This window comes from Bufo gargarizans, chromosome 6, assembly GCF_014858855.1.
Source record: "Bufo gargarizans isolate SCDJY-AF-19 chromosome 6, ASM1485885v1, whole genome shotgun sequence".
Taxonomy (NCBI): domain Eukaryota; kingdom Metazoa; phylum Chordata; class Amphibia; order Anura; family Bufonidae; genus Bufo; species Bufo gargarizans.
The window spans coordinates 224,905,715-224,920,987 of record NC_058085.1 but is presented as its reverse complement, the minus strand read 5'-3'; the positions used below and the strand labels follow the sequence as shown (position 1 = coordinate 224,920,987).

Below are 15,273 nucleotides of genomic sequence, written 5' to 3'. Positions count from 1 at the left end.
GTACACAGCCAGTGCCCATGCATTGCGGACCGCGATTTGCAATCCGCAGCACAGGCATAGAGTTCTTATGTCTGTGGGCATTAGCCCTTAACCCCTTAAGGACACAGCCATATTTCACCTTAAGGACCAGGCCATTTTTTGCAAATCTGACCAGTGTCACTTTAAGTGGTGATAACTTTAAAACACTTGGACTTATCCAGGCCATTCTGAGATAGTTTTTTCATCACATATTGTACTTCATGACACTGGTAAAATGAAGTAAAAAAAAAAAAATCATTTTTATTTATAAAAAAAATACCAAAATTTACCAAACATTTGTAAAAACTAATTGCAAATTTCCAAGTTTCAATTTCTCTACTTCTATAATACATAGTAATACCTACAAAAATAGTTTGTACTTTACATTCCCCATAGGTCTACTTCATGTTTGGATCAATTTGGGAATGATATTTTATTTTTGGGGGATGTTACAAGGCTTAGAAATTTAGAAGCAAATCTTGAAATAAAAAAATACAACAATTTTTAGGGACCAGTTCAGGTCTGAAGTCACTTTGTGAGGCCTACATAATAGAAACCACCCAAAAATGACCCCATTCCAGAAACTACACCCCTCAAGGTATTCAAAACTGATTTTACAAAAGTTAATGGCAAATGGTGATACCATTTCTGAAAGCAAGGGTTAACAGCCAAACAAAATGCTATATTTATTGCCCCGATTCTGTAGTTTGCAGAAACACCCCAGATGTGGCAGTAAACTATTGTACGGGCACACAGTAGGGTGTAGAGGGAAAGGTGCGCCGTATGGTTTTTGGAAGGCAGATTTTGCTGGACAGTTTTTTTTTTTACACCATGTCCCATTTGAAGCCCCCCTGATGCACCCCTAGAGTAGAAACTCCATAAAGGTGACCCCATCTAAGAAACTACACCCCTCAAGGTATTCAAAACTGATTTTTACAAACTTTGTTAACCCTTTAGGTGTTCCACAAGATTTAATGGAAAACAGATATACAATTTAAAAATTTCACTTTTTTGGCAGATTTTCCATTTTAATAATTTTTTTCCAGTTACAAAGCAAGGGTTAACAGCCAAACAAAACTCAATATTTATGGCTCTGATTCTGTAGTTTACAGAAACACCCCATATGTGGTTGTAAACCACTGTACGGGCACACGGCAGGGTGCAGAAGGAAAGGAATGGCATACGCTTTTGAAAGGCAGATTTTGCTGGACCGTTTTTTTGACACCATGTCCCATTTGAAGCCCCCCTGATGCACCCCTAGAGTAGAAACTCCAAAAAAGTGACCCCATTTTAGAAATTTCGGGATAGGGTGGCAGTATTGTTGGTACTAGTTTAGGGTACAAATGATTTTTGATTGCTCTATATTACACTTTGTGAGGCAAGGTAACAAGAAATAGGTGTTTTGGCACCGTTTTTATTTTTTGTCATTTACAACATTCATCTGACAGGTTAGATCATGTGGTATTTTTATAGAGCAGGTTGTCACAGATGCGGCGATACCCAATATGTATACTATTATTTTTTTTTTATGTAAGTTTTACACAATGATTTCATTTTTGAAACCAAATTTTTTTTTTAAATCATGTTTTTGTGTCTCCATAGTCTGAGAGCCATAGATTTTTCAGTTTTTGGGCAAATATCTTGGGTAGGGTAAGATTTTTGCGGGATGAGATGACGGTTTGATTGGCACTATTTTGGGGTAAGTATGACTTTTTGATCGCTTGCTATTACACTTTTTGTGATGCAAGGCGACAAAAAAATAGCTTTTTTTTTACACCGTTTTTATTTACGGTATTCACCTGAGGGGCATGGTCAGGTGATATTTTTATAGAGCAGGTTATTACGGACGCGGCGATACATAAACAAAAAAATCATGTTGTTTGATTGGTACTATTTTGGCGTAAATACAACTTTTTTGAATCACTTTTATTACCTTTTTGGGTAAGTAAGGTGGGCAAAATTTCAATATCAGTTTTTTTTTTTTTTTTTTTTTAATGGCGTTCACCGTGCGGGTAAAGTAACATGACCTTTTTATAGATCAGGTCGTTACGGACACTGTGATATCAAACATGCGTAGGGAATTTTATTTTTTCCCATTTTTATCAGTGATAAATGTGTTTTTTGATTTTTACATTTTTTTCACTTAAAAAAAATAATAATTTGACCCAGACCCACTTGATTCTTTAATATCCAGTGGGTCTCATGTCTGTATAATACAGTACAGTACACTATATGCATTTTCACTTTACAAAGTCTGATTAGACTTCTGCCTTTAGCAGAAGTCTAATCAGCACCATGGACAACCATCACTCGCTGCCACAGCAGAGCAGTGGGTTATGGGGAGGGAGGGGGGCCCCCTCCCTCTCCCATCGGGGGCTGAAAAGGCACAGCAGCCCCTGATGGGAGAGAGCTCCCTCCCTCTTAACCTTTTCTATACAGCGGTCCCTGTGGTGGTCACAGGGTAGAAAACTGGGGCTGAAATGGCCCTTAGCAGCACTCTTCAAAAGAGCGTTGCTAAGGATCATCCGTCTCAGATTAGAAAAAACGGGCTGTGCAGCCAGACGCTGTGCTTCTCTGGGAGACAGAAGGCTGGGCACAGGAGTCTTAGGAGTTAAAATTACATTTATGGGTGGGATGGGTTGGGTTCGAGCACGGCTGCGGTTGTCGCCAAGGGGCAGTGGACGACTCCCTTATAACTGTAAAACGCAATGAATGATTAAGTTCCAACATGGAATGTACGAGGGCTCGGGGACATTACAAAACTGATTATAGTCTTTGATTTGATCTCTCGACATCTTTCCGCAATAGTAGCATTGCTGGAAACACATGCATCACCAGAGATCCCCGAATATTTAACAAAGAAATGGGCGGAGTATCAGTTCCACTCCAGCTTTTCGTCATACTCCCGTGGGGTCAGTGTATATGTCCATAAAAATGTTGATTATGATCCCTTGGAACATCGGATTGACAGACGGGAGATTCGTCTTTCTCTATGGCCGATGGAACGGCCAAAATTGTATTTTGGCCTTTTTGTACATAAAGCAGCGGAAATTGAGGGGGAATTTGAAAAATAATTATATCGCTCTGAGATAGATGACAACGAGGCACTCATAGAGGACTTCTTGCAGCAAACCAGGATTCCTGCACTTGCGGAACCGGACTGGGCACTCTTGAATTCCCCAATTCTTTTGGGTGAGTTGCAGGAGGTCGTATCTGGTCGTACACTGCTGGGACTCCGATCGGAACTGCTGCTGCCACCAATGATGTGGGCAGGAAGGGAGCCCCTGCCACCAATGATCAATACTGGGTAGGGAGAGGGGGGGCACACTGCCCACTGCCACCAATGATGGGGGGGAGGAGGGGGACCCTGTGGCCACTGAGTTACCAGAGGGGGCTGATAAGAGAGAGAGGCTGGGGGGCAGATCAGAGGCTGGGGGGGCAGATCAGAGGCTGGCTGCCATGGTCAGCTCCCTGCTGTTGTGTGCACAAAGCACAGGGCAGCAGGGAGAGTGTAAAGTTCTCTTCACCCCAATAGAGCTCTATTAGGGTGAATATGACAAGGGTTCTAGCCCTTAAGGGGGCTAATAGTTATTAAATAAAAAGTAAAAAAAAAAAAAAAAATTTAAACCCCCCCCCCCCCCAAATATAGAAAACAATATATTGCGATATATATCGCATATCACACATGCTTAAAATTATATCGCAATATAGATTTTAGGCCATATCGCCCACCCTTAGTTTAATGTACTGTGTCTTCAGAGATATGGTGCTGATCTTGCATTTAACATGTTTGTACATTTGAATACTGTATGTCAACTGGGATAGTGTTAAGGTGTGACCTTGGTTGAAATTGAAGCGGAGATATGAGTGCTGGATAACAAGTCATAATTAATTTGCACCTGGATCCTGCCTAGTCTTTAATAGCCCAGAGAAGCTCACCTTTAGGTAACCCAGCGGGAGTCTCTGCGGGCAGCACAGTGGCACCACGGAAAGCCCGCTCCAAGTAGTTGTGCTGCTTTGCCAACTGTTCCAGTGTCTCTTCCAGACGTAATCTCTGATCTCGCTCATATTGCAAAGCTCTCTGCCAGCGCTTACTGTGACTCTCTGCAAGAGACATGAAATCTCGACATGCCTAAAAAAAGGAAAAAGACAATAAATTAAGAGTTAGAAATCAAAACATTCTTATTGAGCCTGATATTTAAACCTTTCCGTGCCAAAGAGGTATCTCATGCTTTCTAGAAGGATGCAATTAAGTGGTCAAGAACTTCTATCATACAGTATAGCTATATAGCAGCTAGAGATGCCAGTCAGGAATTGTTTTAAAGCCGACATTCTAAGTTTTAAAACAAGTTTCAGACCATTAACCATAATTCAGCCTGAAATACACTCTTTAGAATTTGCAGCTTTCTCGTGTCCCAATCTCTAAGGGCTGTATCTCTAGTTTATAGCAGCTATCATGCTATGCAGCATGAGATATACCTGTATAAAACAGCTCCTCTCTCCCTGTATAACTGTACATGACCCCCAAGGGCAGGGGTAACATGGATTTCTGTGCGAGTTAGCTGTCCCCAACATCATTCAGAAGCATACTTGCCGTCAGAATGTCTCATATGGGGTGTTTTCCCCCCAAAAAGGTGAGAATTTGACCATCTAATCAGCCTTCTGTGACTAATGAGGCCACTTACTAACACCGTGACTAAGACATTTACCAGCGTCACATCCAATTAGTTTTACAAAACGTAAAAAAACACAACTGTAGGGCCACTTTTCAGACATGTGTAATACAGGGGATTTGTCGTGCCTATATTTATGGGTGTAAGATTGAGGCCTCCAGCGGTTCATTAACCCCTTCAAGACACAGCCTTATTTCACCTTAAGGACCAGGTCATTTTTTGCAAATCTGACCAGTGTCACTTTAAGTGCTGATAACTTTAAAACGCTTCGACTTATCCAGGCCGTTCTGAGATTGTTTTTTTGTCACATATTGTACTTCATGACACTTTTGCATAAAAAAACAAAACCAAATTTACCTAAAATTTGGAAAAATTAGCAAATTTCAGTTTCTCTACTTCTGTAATACATACACTACGTGCAGAATTATTAGGCAAATGAGTATTTTGACCACATCATCCTCTTTATGCATGTTGTCTTACTCCAAGCTGTATAGGCTCGAAAGCCTACTACCAATTAAGCATATTAGGTGATGTGCATCTCTGTAATGAGAAGGGGTGTGGTCTAATGACATCAACACCCTATATCAGGTGTGCATAATTATTAGGCAACTTCCTTTCCTTTGGCAAAATGGGTCAAAAGAAGGACTTGACAGGCTCAGAAATGTCAAAAATAGTGAGATATCTTGCAGAGGGATGCAGCACTCTTAAAATTGCAAAGCTTCTGAAGCGTGATCATCGAACAATCAAGCGTTTCATTCAAAATAGTCAACAGGGTCGCAAGAAGCGTGTGGAAAAACCAAGGCGCAAAATAACTGCCCATGAACTGAGAAAAGTCAAGCGTGCAGCTGCCAAGATGCCACTTGCCACCAGTTTGGCCATATTTCAGAGCTGCAACATCACTGGAGTGCCCAAAAGCACAAGGTGTGCAATACTCAGAGACATGGCCAAGGTAAGAAAGGCTGAAAGACGACCACCACTGAACAAGACACACAAGCTGAAACGTCAAGACTGGGCCAAGAAATATCTCAAGACTGATTTTTCTAAGGTTTTATGGACTGATGAAATGAGAGTGAGTCTTGATGGGCCAGATGGCTGGATTGGTAAAGGGCAGAGAGCTCCAGTCCGACTCAGACGCCAGCAAGGTGGAGGTGGAGTACTGGTTTGGGCTGGTATCATCAAAGATGAACTTGTGGGGCCTTTTTGGGTTGAGGATGGAGTCAAGCTCAACTCCCAGTCCTACTGCCAGTTTCTGGAAGACACCTTCTTCAAGCAGTGGTACAGGAAGAAGTCTGCAAGGTAAGAAAAACATGATTTTCATGCAGGACAATGCTCCATCACACGCGTCCAAGTACTCCACAACGTGGCTGGCAAGAAAGGGTATAAAAGAAGAAAATCTAATGACATGGCCTCCTTGTTCACCTGATCTGAACCCCATTGAGAACCTGTGGTCCATCATCAAATGTGAGATTTACAAGGAGGGAAAACAGTACACCTCTCTGAACAGTGTCTGGGAGGCTGTGGTTGCTGCTGCACGCAATGTTGATGGTGAACAGATCAAAACACTGACAGAATCCATGGATGGCAGGCTTTTGAGTGTCCTTGCAAAGAAAGGTGGCTATATTGGTCACTGATTTGTTTTTGAATGTCAGAAATGTATATTTGTGAATGTTGAGATGTTATATTGGTTTCACTGGTAAAAATAAATAATTGAAATGGGTATATATTTGTTTTTTGTTAAGTTGCCTAATAATTATGTACAGTAATAGTCACCTGCACACACAGATATCCCCCTAAAATAGCTAAAACTAAAAACAAACTAAAAACTACTTCCAAAAATATTCAGCTTTGATATTAATGAGTTTTTGGGGTTCATTGAGAACATGGTTGTTGTTCAATAATAAAATTAATCCTCAAAAATACAACTTGCCTAATAATTCTGCACTCCCTGTAGTAATACCCCCAAAAATTGTGATGACTTTACATTCCCCATATGTGTACTTCATGTTTGAATTATTTTGGGAATCATATTTTATTTTTTGGGGATGTTACTTATTTTTTGGGGATAGAAGTTTAGAAGCAAATCTTGAAATTTTTCAGAAATCCAATTTTTAGGGACCACTACAGCTCTGAAGTCACTTTGCGAGGCTTACATAATAGAAACCACCCAAAAATGACCCTATTCTATAAACTACACCCCTCAAGGTATTCAAAACTGATTTTACAAACTTTGTTAACCCTTTAGGTGTTGCACAAGAGTTATTGGCAAATGGGGATGAAATTTGAGAATTTCATTTTTTTGCCTAATTTTCAATTTTAACCAATTTTTTCCACTAACAAAGCAAGGGTTAACAGCCAAACAAGACTGTATCTTTATTGCCCTGACTCTGCCGTTTACAGAAACACCCCATATGTGGCCGTAAACTACTGTACGGCCACACAGCGGGGCGTAGAGTGAAAGGTGCGCCATATGGTTTTTGGAAGGCAGATTTTGCTGGACTGGTTTTTTGACACCATGTCCCATTTGAAGCCCCCCTGATGCACCCCTAGAGTAGAAACTCCATAAAAGTGACCCCATTTTAGAAACTACGGGATAGAGTGGCAGTTTTGTTGGTACTAGTTTAGGATACATATGATTTTTGGTTGCTCTATATTACACTTTTTGTGCGGCAAAGTAACAAGAAATAGCTTTTTTGGCATCGTTTTTTTATTGTTATTTACAACATTCATCTGACAGGTTAGATCATGTGGTAGTTTTAAAGAGCAGGTTGTCACGGACGCGGCGATACCTAATATGTATACATTTTTTTTTATTTATCTAAGTTTTACACAATGATTTTATTTTTAAAACAAAAAAAATGTTTTAGTTTCTCCATAGTCTAAGAGCCATAGTTTTTACAGTTTTGCGGCGATTATCTTAAGTAGGGTCTCATTTTTTGCGAGATGAGATGACGGTTTGATTGGCACTATGTTGGGGTGCATATGACTTTTTGATCGCTTGCTATTAGACTTTTTGTGACGTAAGATGACAAAAAATAGCTTTTTCTACACCGTTTTTATTTTTATTTTTTTACGGTGGTCACCTGAGGGGTTAGGTCATGTGATATTTTTATAGAGCCGGTCGATACGGACGCGGTAATACCTAATATGTATACTTTTTTTTTATTTATATAAGTTTTACACAATGATTTCATTTTTGAAACAAAAAAAAAAAAATGATGTTTTAGTGTTTCCATAGTCTAAGAGCCATAGTTTTTTCAGTTTTTGGGCGATTATCTTAAGTAGGGTCTCATTTTTTGCGGGATGAGATGACGGTTTGATTGTTACAATTTTGGCGTACATGCGACTTTTTTGATCACTTTTATTACCTTTTTTGGGGAAGTAAGGTGGGCTAAATTTCAATTTCATCATAGTTTTTTATTTTTTATTTTTATGGCGTTCACCTTTCAGGAAAAGTAACGACCGTTTTATAGATCAGGTCGTTACTGCCGCATCGCCCACAAACCGCCCCCCGCCACATAAATGAATTCAGGGGTGCAGGGGGGTGTTAAAAAAAATTAGATCTTTGGCAATTTTTAGGTTTCTGATCCCTGGGATCAGAAACTACATAAAGCGCTGCAAACCGCAGGTCTGAATTGACCTGCGGTTTGCAGCGATCACCGATACGGGAAGGGGGGGGCACAGGGCCCCCCTCGGCATTGAGCCTGAGTGCCTGGCTGTGTGTAACAGCCGGCACTCAGCGCTGTCACCATGTATGCAGACATGGTGACAGTTAAATGCGATGACGAGTATACTAGTCATGGAGCGCTAAGTAGCAGTGCTCCATGACTAGTATACATGTCATAGGTCGGGAAGGTACAGTAGATTGTCACACTATCGCCTTCTCTGATCGCTTCCCTGACAGGAATTGGGACGATCAGAGAAGGAAAAGCACACAGTCCCTCCCTAACCCCCCCTTACCTGCCCCGATGCGCTGCGATTGGTCCCTCTGCAGTATTGGACCAATCACAGCAATCGTGGGCGGGTCAGGGGTCCAATACAGCTCCTTCCGGCTTCTCTGGTTGCCTAGCAACCCCAGCACGCTGGCTTCACTGAAACTTCAGCGATTCGGTCCCCGCGCTGACAGTGAAAGCCGATCACGTACATGCACGTGGGGATGCGGTGAGGCACCACATTCCCCCACGTACGTGATGTTGCGTGAAGGGGTTAAACAGACTAACGGCACTCTAAGTGCTCATGCACACGAGCGTAATGGTTCAGACCGTAGACGGACGGGCCACAATATACGGGCACTGGCTGTGTGCACTCGATGCTGCGGATGCGGACCCAATAACTTGAATGGGCCAGCAATTCGCAAGATACACCCAAAGATAGGTGAAGTTCTATGTTTTGGGGAGCGGACGCACGGATCAGAAGCCCATGGAAGCACTTTCGTGGTCTTTTGGGCCCATTCCTCTACACCATAAAAAGATAGAACATGTTCTAGCTTTGCTGTATGTTGCAGATTGAGGACCCATTCAAGTCAATGGGTCCGCATCTGCAAACACAGCAAGTGCCTGTGCACTGCGGACCACTGTATGTGGTCAGCAGCACGGGCACAGAGCCATTACGCCTGAGGGTTTCTGCACACATGAGCCTTAAGGGTTCTCGCACACGGGTGGAGCATGCGTGTGGACGCACGTTGTATCCCCAGCCCGATGGGATCCGGCTCTAAGTGAAGCCCTGATGCCGCCGCAATCTCCGCTCTGAGGCTGCCGGGGAAATCGCTTTACTCCAGCTCCCGCAATGGCGTCGGCCATGAAGATAGCTGATGGTGCCTGACGCCGTGCTGGATACTGCCTGCCCGCTCTGAGGCTCGCTTATCTGCTGGCCGCCTACTAATCACCCCACGTTGAGGTCCCGCTGCCGGAAGGTCGACATCCCACTGGTGTGGGTGGTAAGCACCCGAGAGACCCCCTAGATAATTTCATAGGATGGAGGAGCGAAAGTGAGGGGTGTGATCTGGATGCCCCCGCCATATCCGTACTGGAACAGAGCTGCCCTAATCGGCTCCAATAGCAAGGGAGCGGTAGTGCGGGCTGGAGGAATAGTGGGGGTGATAACAACAGGTTCTAAAAATACAGGTGGAATCTGTGTGGGGTCCCCCTCCAATTTAAGCCGATACTCAGGTGATTGACCACGACAGAGGTGGAGAATCGGGCTATAAAGACCCGTTAGAGGGTGGGCAATGGTTCCAGAGGCCCTTGACCGGGAGGAATACACCTGGTGGATTGGAGCAGGGTGTGTCTATATCATCAACAGCACATTTATAGAGAAATCTCTATTTGCAGGCATAAAAAAATGCTGAAGCGGCCTGAACCTCAATCTGACTAGCTGATGTGCTATAAAAGAGATCGCTAATCTGCTTCAGGGTCTAATTACCTATGGTTCAGTGAAAAAAAGCACAGTGTATACAACCCTGCCCATGCGGAGATGAGCAGGTACACGGTGCGACACGTTTAATCAACAGACACCAACAAAAAAGTATGGTATATAATGTCACAGACTAATTCTGTATAAACCCCAACGCGTTTCCCCCACTGTGTGGGATCATCAGGGGGTAGGTAGAAATACGGTAAATAAATGAGAAAAACAAAAGAAAATAACCGTATTTATTTACCGTATTTCTACCTACCCCCTGATGATCCCACACAGTGGGGGAAACGCGTTGGGGTTTATACAGAATTAGTCTGTGACATTATATACCATCATTTTTTGTTGGTGTCTGTTGATTAAACGTGTCGCACCGTGTACCTGCTCATCTCCGCATGGGCAGGGTTGTATACACTGTGCTTTTTTTCACTGATCCTCGGTGTCCACGCCTACACCAGCCCACCACATTTAAATCTAGGCCGCTAACTAACCTAATGTACTAGGGTACAATAGGAGTGTATAGTTAGGTTCGAGGACAGGGGGTCTCCACCATCAGGGGCCGCCCCTGGGCTAAGGGCCAAGATTTAGGTTCACAGCTTAGGGCTTTTTAAGACATACACTCTGGCCTAATCATTTGGATGGCCTGGTGTACGCCTGGACATGTTGGGACATTTTGTTTATATAGTAATAAAAATTTATAAATATTTATCCTGTTAGGGTTACTTATTAGCTGGACTTTATTGATTTTGAATACATAACCCACCTTATATATATATATCCTAATTTGCTGGATGATTTCTTCTACTAAACATGGCCAGTTTTCTTTCAGGGACTCTATTCACCGAGGCTCTAGTCATAGAAGCTAGGGATATATTTTCCGATAGGGATGTGCCAGGTATAGGCCAGCAGGCGACTAGCAAACAGGTCTTCAATGATTTATACAACGGTTATAAAGCAAACATTAAATCTTGGTGGGAAATCAAATCCCTGGAAAGTTACATAGGTAATAAAATCGTACCTAGGGGGTTACGTCTGCGAGTAAAACCAGCAGACAGAATATCTTCACCATCCCTTTTATCCAAGTGGGAGGAGCTACTAACACAAAGTTCACTAAATTTGATGACCTTATTGCTCGAGGAGGAGAGATCAACTTTCGAGCAATCCTCAAAGAAATTGCAAGAACAAATAGAGGTTGCCCTAAAACTAAAGGAGGACCCAGAGTTTTCTAGACGGGAGGTATCACTTCAATCATCTGTCGAACGCTTTCAGAGCTTGATTAAAGACAGAAAGCATAGACAGTTCGTCAGGGACCTCAGTGAATTTAAAGAAAATAGGGCTTACAGTATCGTACAGGGACCTACATTGCCTGTCGAACCCTCCTCCTCTGAGTTCGACTCTTCAGATACTGATTCATATTCAAAATCTCACGGTAGCTCTTCCTACACAGGCCGTCAGGGCACGAGGAGACGTGGAGGCCGGGGATGGCAGAAGGGAGGTGGCTACAGGGGAAGGGGACGGGGTACACGAGGATCAGGATATATGAATACCTCCTCTTCCTCACCTCCGTCTGGGTACTCCAATACTCAGAACCATACTCAGACCAACCCTCAATCCTCTTCATCTTCTTTTTTAGAGAAAGATGTGATGCCATATCCACTACGGGGCCGACTGGACAAGGGACAGTGACAGACCTTCAAATAATTAACCTGTCCAAACGAAGTCTTACTCCAGTTGAGGTGGAGGTCCTTAAGAGAGGCCTGTCATTTGTGCCTACATCTAATTTCAGTCTTTTTTCTTGGACTAAGGACCTCCACCTCTTCTGCAGGAGACTGAAATGGCAGAAATTTTTCAGGGTCTCGAATAGAGACACATTTAGTAGACTTGGTCTCCAAGAAGAGGATTTTGATGACCTTCAAACCCTCACTGATCTTAACAGGGACCACACTCGAATCATTGGCTCAGGCCCTTTCACCACACTGAGACTTAAGAGTAAGAAAATGCCACCACCCGCCAATTATGAATATGTAGATATTTTTCTGCAGATGGTGATACGTGACCTTGAAGACCTTAATCAACGAGGCCCTAGGGCCTTCAATCTCTATCCCAGAGATGAAGGCTTTACGATCTCTGGAACAGGATCACAGCATCATAATAAAACCTTCAAATAAAGGTGGGAATTTGGTGGTACTTGAGAATGAGACCTATATGCATATGTGCTTGGATTTGTTGAAGGATAAGGAGGGTTACAGAATTCTACCCTCCAATCCGACCCAGATATTTTTAGCCGAACTTAAACAAATCTTATTGCTCGGCTTGGAGAACCAAGTGATCGGACCATCGGAATTTGAATTTCTCCTACCGAATAAACCCCTGATTGCGACCTTTTATGGGCTCCCGAAGATCCACAAGGGGACCAGCCCACTTAAGGGTCGTCCCATTGTGTCAGGCGTTGATTCACTTACCCAGAATTGTGGGATATATCTGGACAAGGTGTTGAGGGAGTTCGTTGTGTCCCTCCCAGCATACACGAGGGACACAATGGACTTCCTCAACAAAATTGATGCCCTAATCCTTGACCCTGAGTGCATGTTATGCAGTATTGACGTTGAGTCACTGTATAGCTCAATTCCGCATCAACATGGCCTTAGGGCTATTGAGTATTTTTTATGCACCAGGGGCATCCAGTTTAACTCACATAATGCTTTCATTATTAGGTTACTTGAGTATACCCTTACTCACAACTTCTTTCTCTTTAACTCTAAATTCTACCACCAGCTCAGGGGGACGGCTATGGGTAGTCCCTGTGCCCCCACTTACGCAAACCTCTTCCTGGGCTGGTGGGAGGATACTCATGTCTTCCCAGACCGTGACGTCTGGTGGTCCAAGAATATCCAGCTATGGACCCGCTATACAGGTCCTTCTCAAAAAATTAGCATATTGTGATAAAGTACATTATTTTCTGTAATGTACTGATAAATATTAGACTTTCATATATTTTAGATTCATTACACACCAACTGAAGTAGTTCAAGCCTTTTATTGTTTTAATATTGATGATTTTGGCATACAGCTCATAAAAACCCAAAATTCCTATCTCAAAAAATTAGCATATCATGAAAAGGTTCTCTAAACGAGCTATTAACCTAATCATCTGAATCAACTAATTAACTCTAAACACCTGCAAAAGATTCCTGAGGCTTTTAAAAACTCCCAGCCTGGTTCATTACTCAAAACTGCAATCCTGGGTAAGACTGCCGACCTGACTGCTGTCCAGAAGGCCATCATTGACACCCTTAAGCAAGAGGGTAAGACACAGAAAGAAATTTCTGAACGAATAGGCTGTTCCCAGAGTGCTGTATCAAGGCACCTCAGTGGGAAGTCTGTGGGAAGGAAAAAGTGTGGCAGAAAACGCTGCACAACGAGAAGAGGTGACCGGACCCTGAGGAAGATTGTGGAGAAGGACCAATTCCAGACCTTGGGGGACCTGCGGAAGCAGTGGACTGAGTCTGGAGTAGAAACATCCAGAGCCACCGTGTACAGGCGTGTGCAGGAAATGGGCTACAGGTGCTGCATTCCCCAGGTCAAGCCACTTTTGAACCAGAAACAGCGGCAGAAGCGCCTGACCTGGGCTACAGAGAAGCAGCACTGGACTGTTGCATGTCATTCGGAAATCAAGGTGCCAGAGTCTGGAGGAAGACTGGGGAGAGGGAAATGCCAAAATTCCTGAAGTCCAGTGTCGAGTACCCACAGTCAGTGATGGTCTGGGGTGCCATGTCAGCTGCTGGTGTTGGTCCACTGTGTTTTATCAAGGGCAGGGTCAATGCAGCTAGCTATCAGTAGATTTTGGAGCACTTCATGCTTCCATCTGCTGAAAAGCTTTATGGAGATGAAGATTTCATTTTTCAGCACGACCTGGCACCTGTTCACAGTGCCAAAACCACAGGTAAATGGTTTACTGACCATGGTATTACTGTGCTCAGTTGGCCTGCCAACTCTCCTGACCTGAACCCCATAGAGAATCTGTGGGATATTGGAAAGAGAAAGTTGAGAGACGCAAGACCCAACACTCTGGATGAGCTTAAGGCCGCTATCGAAGCATCCTGGGCCTCCATAACACCTCAGCAGTGCCACAGGCTGATTGCCTCCATGCCACGCCGCATTGAAGCAGTCATTTCTGCAAAAGGATTCCCGACCAAGTATTGCCGACCAAGGAGTGCATAACTGAACATAATTATTTGAAGGTTGACTTTTTTTGTATTAAAAACACTTTTCTTTTATTGGTCGGATGAAATATGCTAATTTTTTGAGATAGGAAATTTGGGTTTTCATGAGCTGCATGCCAAAATCATCAATATTAAAACAATAAAAGGCTTGAACTACTTCAGTTGGTGTGTAATGAATCTAAAATATATGAAAGTCTAATGTTTATCAGTACATTACAGAAAATAATGAACTTTATCACAATATGCTAATTTTTTGAGAAGGACCTGTATAGACGACGTCTTCGTCGTCTGGAAGGGCGACTCCTGTGAATTTAAACGATTTGTCTCGGACCTGAACATGAACGACATTGGACTCCACTTTACCTTTGAATACGATCCGTCGACTATTACCTTTCTCGACGTCAAGGTAACAATAGTGGGGGATCGACTATCAACTAATATACATAGGAAAACAACTGCTACTAATTCTCTTCTTCACTGGAGCAGTCACCACCCTCCTTCCCTTAAACGGGGCATTCCCAGGGGACAGTATCTCCGGGTACGGAGGAACTGCTCCAGTGATGAAGCATTTTTTAGGGAGGCTAAAGTTCTTGAAGACCGATTTACAGCCAGGGGCTACCCACAACCGATCCTGAGGGAAGCCTTTAAGCACGCACGGACCAGAGAGCGTAAGGATTTACTTAGTCCTAAAATAAGGACAACAGACAGTCCCCAACCGTTGAGAATCATCTCAAACTTTGATACCGCTAATCCGGAGATTAGAAAAATCTTAAATAAATACTGGCCTATCTTGAGGATGGACCCCGATCTCCATCAGGTCGTGACCGAACGACCCTCTGTGTCCTATCGTCGGGGCAGAAGCCTCAAAGATCGTTTGGTGGCCAGTCATTTCACAACACCGGTCAGAGCGGGTACCTGGCTGGACCGTAGACCGGTTGGTGTATATAAGTG

At 43.3% G+C, this 15,273-nt stretch overlaps 1 protein-coding gene across 1 annotated transcript in view; it reads right to left on the bottom strand.

Moving 5' to 3' along the window:
* LOC122942438 (oxysterol binding protein) overlaps positions 1-15,273 on the bottom strand; it is a 362,440-nt gene that overhangs the window by 263,843 nt on the left and 83,324 nt on the right. The window contains exon 4 of the mRNA XM_044300057.1: positions 3,958-4,150. Coding sequence (XP_044155992.1) covers positions 3,958-4,150 — 193 coding nt within the window. The remainder of the gene's footprint in view (positions 1-3,957; positions 4,151-15,273) is intronic.